Raw genomic sequence first — 5,271 nt, 5'->3', positions numbered from 1 at the left:
GTCGGACTATACGCACAGGATGCCCTTAATTCCCTACCAGTAACACACATACGAGGCACAGTCATGAGTCGGACTATACGCACAGGATGCCCTTACTTCCCTTTAATTCTGCCATCACTTGGCACTTCTTTTCCTTCCCTAGATAGGAATGACACAAAACAAAGAAAAGGAGCCAACCCCTCAAATTTGCTGACATTAGATTTCCACGTTCAAGATGTGGCAGGGTCCAGACTCCAGGTACTGCTGCCATTTACCAACTCAGAGTCACCAAGCACAGCTGTGTGATGTCCTCCCACGATCCTCTCCCAGATACCCAGGACACCCTCACAGCCAGGCCTCGGGGCACAAGGTGCCTCCCTTCTCCCTAAGCCAGGTATTCCAACTGGAACAAACATTTTACATTTCTAACAGAAGCGACTATTTTCACCTGTCCTCTATATAGCATTTCCTATAGGAATGGACTGTTCTGTCAACTGCAGAACCACCTGAAAAAACTGCCCCACCCCTGCAACTGTAGTACTCAAGGTCATTTCCAAAATATATACATAATGACAAACAACACTCTAGAAGAAGATAAAAAACTGCCTTAAGAGGAAGCCTGAGCTTGAAAATTTTAAATATACTAGAAAAAATAATTCCCTAAGAAAGGATATAAAACAGTCCTCAATTAGGATTTCTGACATGGTTCTAGGAGAGTCATCTGTGAAGGCCACAGCCCTCCCAGGCCACCATTCTGTCTGGGATGTCAACACTGAGAAGTAGTTTAGGGAAAGTCTTCTTTCTTGATGGTTACCTCAAAATCACTCTAAGCTACTTAGCAGTTCATTATGGCTTTCTAATTATCACCTATGTTTTAATGTCTCCTTACACCTTTAGCCTAAAGCCACTCCCAGGATGACTTCTATTTACATTCCACACCTCAGGGAGCTGGCTACTCTCTCCAGTGCAGGCTCCATGCTTTCCAAGGTGTCCTTCTCGTTTCCAAAACAGAAGGCCTGATGTGTAGCCTATACCCTTGATGATGCCATCACCCACCCATTATATCTGTCTTGAACCACCCCAGCTCCACTGTAACAACTTCAGGGTCCCTACATCTGACCACACATCCATCCATTTCTGGACTCAGACAATGGCATCAATGTCTTCCCTGGTGTCACCTCAAAGGTCCTCCAAAAATGAAAAAGTTAGGTTTTGTACGAACACAGAGTAGAACAACCCCCAGAGGGAGTCAGGCACAATGGAAACACACTGAATAATATCCCAGGACTACACCCAGCCCTACCCGTCCCTGCCCATCCTGGACATTGATTTCCTCACCTCCAAACAGGCATGCTTAGGTGCCTCCCTGCATGGTGCTCCAAGGACTAAATCAGAAAGTATTGTACAATGGCACCATGAATGTTATTCTCCTTCCTTCTTTAATCCAAAAACATATGACTGTTGAATTTCACTTTGAAATGCAGGTACTCTTTTAACAGCATCAGGCTTTCACCACTAATACTTTTTTTTTTTTTTTTGAGACAGAGCCTCAAGCTGTCCCCCTTGGCAGAGTGCTGTGGCATTACAGCTCATAGCAACCTCCAACTCCTGGGCTCAAGCGAAGTCTCCTGCCTCTGCCTCCCAAGTAGCTGGGACCACAGGCGCCCGCCACAACGCCTGGCTATTTTTTGGTTGCAGCCGTCATTGTTGTTTGGCGGGTCCGGGCTGGGGATTCGAACCCACCTTAGGTGTACGTGGCTGGCGCCTTAGCTGGTTGAGCTATAGGCGCCGAGCCCACCACTAGTACTTTTACTGACCATCACACAGTGGTCTGTTCATCCACCAATGCTCCTTGCTTACCAAGTTTAAGAGTTCCCGGAGCATTTCTAGTGGAATGTTGAATTCCTTACAGGTGATGCCATTGAAAAGAGGAGAGACTGAGAAGCTGGAACTGATGGTGGAGAAGTAGTACTCAGGCTCCAGGGCAGCCCCATCAAGCAGGCAAGAGGCTGGCAGGAGAGAAAACCAGCAAGTTAGCCATGGTCACACGTGACCAGGACACTTCCTCAAGCTGATTCCCCCAATAACCAACAGGGGCATAGGTTTTACTTTCGTTTATACCCCAGTTCCTTGTTTGTTTTTAAAGAACTAAAGGCTGGACTGCAAAGCCTTGGGGAGTAACACCTCTCACTTGGGTGTTTTAAGTCAAAGCCTCAGACACAATCATGTCCTAATATTTCCAACCCAGACAATATATACAACTTACATGTGGGAAAGAAAAAAGAAGACTTAATCTTTTTTGAAGACTGAGATATGTAAAAGTTTGAGGTTCACGGGGCCCCAAAGATACTTTACCACAAAAATTAGAACAAAAATAGCCGAAGTGCAAGAGCTCACACCTCTAATTCCAGTTACTTGGAAGGACAATATGGGAGGATAATGTTAGGCTAATATTTTAAGACCAGCCTTGGCAACATAGTAAGACTTTATCTCTACAAAAAATCTTTAAGAAAAATTAGCTGACACTCTGGGAGGCCGAGGCAGGTGGATAGCTTGAGCTCATGAGTTCAAAACCAGCTGGAGCAAAAGTGAGACCCTATCTCTAGTAAAAATAGAAAGACTGAGGCAAGAGGATGGCTTGAGCCCAAGAGTTGGAGGTTGCTGTGAGTGCCAAGGCACTCTACCCAGGGCGCCAGCTTGAGACTGTGTCTCAAAAAAAAAAAGAAAGAAAGAAAAATTAGGCGGGCATGGAGGTACATGCCTGTAGTCCCAGCTACTCAGGAAGCTGAGGTAGGAAGATTGCTTGAGCCCAGGAGTTTGAGGCTGCAGTGAGCCATGGTAAGGTCACTGTGCTCTAGCCTGGGTGATAAAATGAGACCCTATCTCTAGGAACAAAAAGAAAAATGAACAAAAATGTACACAACTAGAAGTCTCAAAATCAGAATGACTAAGTGAAACAAACCAGTCACAAAAAAAACAAATACATTAGAACCTGTGAGTTGACTACCCAAGGGACTATAACAAACTCATCATTATACAGGGGTGGTCAGCATAAGGAACTCGCATTGAGTACATACAGTGTATGTATGGTCTAAGACAATCAGGTCAAATTAAGGAGATGGTCAACATATGGAGGTGGTCACCATAGGGAACTTACATTATATGGTACACGTACAGTCTATGAAAATCAGGTCAAATTAAGGAGATGATCAACGCTAGGGAGGTGGTCAACTATGAAGGATCTACTGCACTGATTCCAGTTATGTGAGGTACTTAAGAGTAGGCAAAACTGGGCCAGGTGTTGTGGCGGGAGCCTGTAATCCCAGTTACTTGAGAGGCTGAGGCAGGAAGGTTGCTTCAGCCCAGGAGTTTGAAGTTGCTGTGAGCTAGGTTGAGGTCACGGCATTCTTACCTAGTGAGAGTGAGACTCTGTCTCCATAAAAAAAAAAAAAAAAAAAAAAAAAAGACTGGCAAATCTATAGAGTAGAACAGTGGTTGGTAAGGCCAGAAGAAGGGAGGAATGGGAGATTTATTGTTTAACATGTACAGTGTCATAAGATGAAGAGAGTTCTCAAGATGGCTGGTGGTGATGGCTATATTATGTTACAAATGTTTTTAATACCACTAAACTGTACACCTTAAAAATCGGTAAGTGGCAAATTTTATGTTATGGGTATTTTAACACAATAAAACACTAAAGAAAAAAATTAGAACAAAAATAGTCACTCAGATACCTGATGACTAATAAACATGAACCCAAAAGTGTACAACTGTTTGAAAATCCATCCTTTTTTTTTTTTTTTTTTGGAGACAGTCTCACTGTATCATCCTCAGTAGAGTGCTGTGACATCACAGCTCACAATAACCCCAAACTCTTGGGCTCAAGTGATTCTCTTGTCTCAGCCTCCCGAGTAGCTGGGACTACAGGTGCCTGCCACAATACCCAGCTATTTTTAGAGACAGGGTCACACTCTTGCTCAGGCTTGTCTTGAACTCATGAGTTCAGCAATCCACCTGCCTCAGCCTCCCAGAGTGCTGGGATTACAGGTATGAGCCACTACACCCAGCCATGAAAATCTATTATTAAAACTATAGAAAATGACAGTTGGAAAATAAATTTATAATACTTTCATATTAAATAAGACAGTATCAATCTATAAAGAACTAGATAAATTTTATGCCTTCCTCTAGCCTTAGAGCACAGAAAGAGTAAAGAGTTGAGTCTAGCCCTGAGTGTGTCAAAGCTGGGGCCTCGTGCTAGGTGCTAGCGTTGCACTGCCCAGCTGCCTGACAGCAGACACAGCCTAGCAACTTACAGCAGGAGGAAGCAGGGCCAAGGTAAGAAATGGCCACTGAAAAAGGGATCAAATAGTAAAGAAGGGATGGAGAGAATAGCTGGTTTAACAGGAGAGGCTGGGAAGGAAGGGAATAGGGCTGTGATTAGAGGGCACACAAGAAGCAGGGCTGGTGTCACAAACGGAGGCAAAAGATGTGAGCTGTAAGGACCTAGGGTTTGGGATTTATGCAGATGATGTCAATGAGAAGTTTTAAGCAGCAAAGTAAATGATCAGACTTATACGTTAAAAAAATAATTCTTGGGGCAGAGCACAGTTGCTCACGCCTGTAATCCTAGCACTCTGGGAGGCTGAGGGGGGTAGACTACCTAAGCTGAGGAGTTTGAGACCACCCTGAGCCAGAGCAAAACAGCCAGGTCAGTTGTGGTGGGCGCCTATAGTCCCAGCTACTTGGGAGGCTGAGGCAAGAGAAGCCCAAGAGTTTGAGGTTGCTGTGAGTTATGATGCTATGGCAACAAAGTAAGACTCTGTCTAAAAAAAAAATAATTCTTAAAAAAATTCTTATAGTGCTATGGAAGAAGGCCTAGAAAGGGAGGAGAGACTGGCTAAGGGAAAGTCTGAGTGCTTAGGAGGCATGTGAGCAAACATGGAAGGAGTCGAGTATGCTGTTGTCTGCTGCTGTCTGCCCAACCGTGAGGGTACTTCCCGCAGGAGGGTTCATCCATGTGGGGGCCTGTCTTCATCACCAAAAGCACAGAGTGGGAGCAGCAGGGTCCCCGTACAGCAAGCAGTCAGCCACATCTGACCTGCACCCATCTACCACCTACTAGACATGCTTAAGGAAGGTGCTGCCATGGGGGGACCCTTGTCACACAGAGTGGATGAAGAGCTGTTTACCTTGCAAAGTAAGGTGACCAGATTTTAACACTGGTAAAGGGGGACACCATTGGGGGGTGGGGTGGGCTATTGGCTGAGCTGTTTATGGTTACAGACGGGG

General features: G+C 45.0%; 1 protein-coding gene across 1 annotated transcript in view; it reads right to left on the bottom strand.

Annotated features, from left to right (window-relative positions):
* PI4KA (phosphatidylinositol 4-kinase alpha) overlaps window positions 1-5,271 on the bottom strand; it is a 153,819-nt gene that overhangs the window by 104,870 nt on the left and 43,678 nt on the right. The window contains exon 8 of the mRNA XM_012812667.2: window positions 1,840-1,988. Within this exon, the coding sequence (XP_012668121.2) occupies window positions 1,840-1,988 (149 nt within the window). The remainder of the gene's footprint in view (window positions 1-1,839; window positions 1,989-5,271) is intronic.

Source organism: Otolemur garnettii, unplaced genomic scaffold, assembly GCF_000181295.1.
Source record: "Otolemur garnettii isolate 467f Iridium unplaced genomic scaffold, OtoGar3 scaffold00218, whole genome shotgun sequence".
Taxonomy (NCBI): Eukaryota; Metazoa; Chordata; class Mammalia; order Primates; family Galagidae; genus Otolemur; species Otolemur garnettii.
Note: the sequence above shows the minus strand (reverse complement) of the source record. Positions and strands in the feature narration are given on the sequence as shown.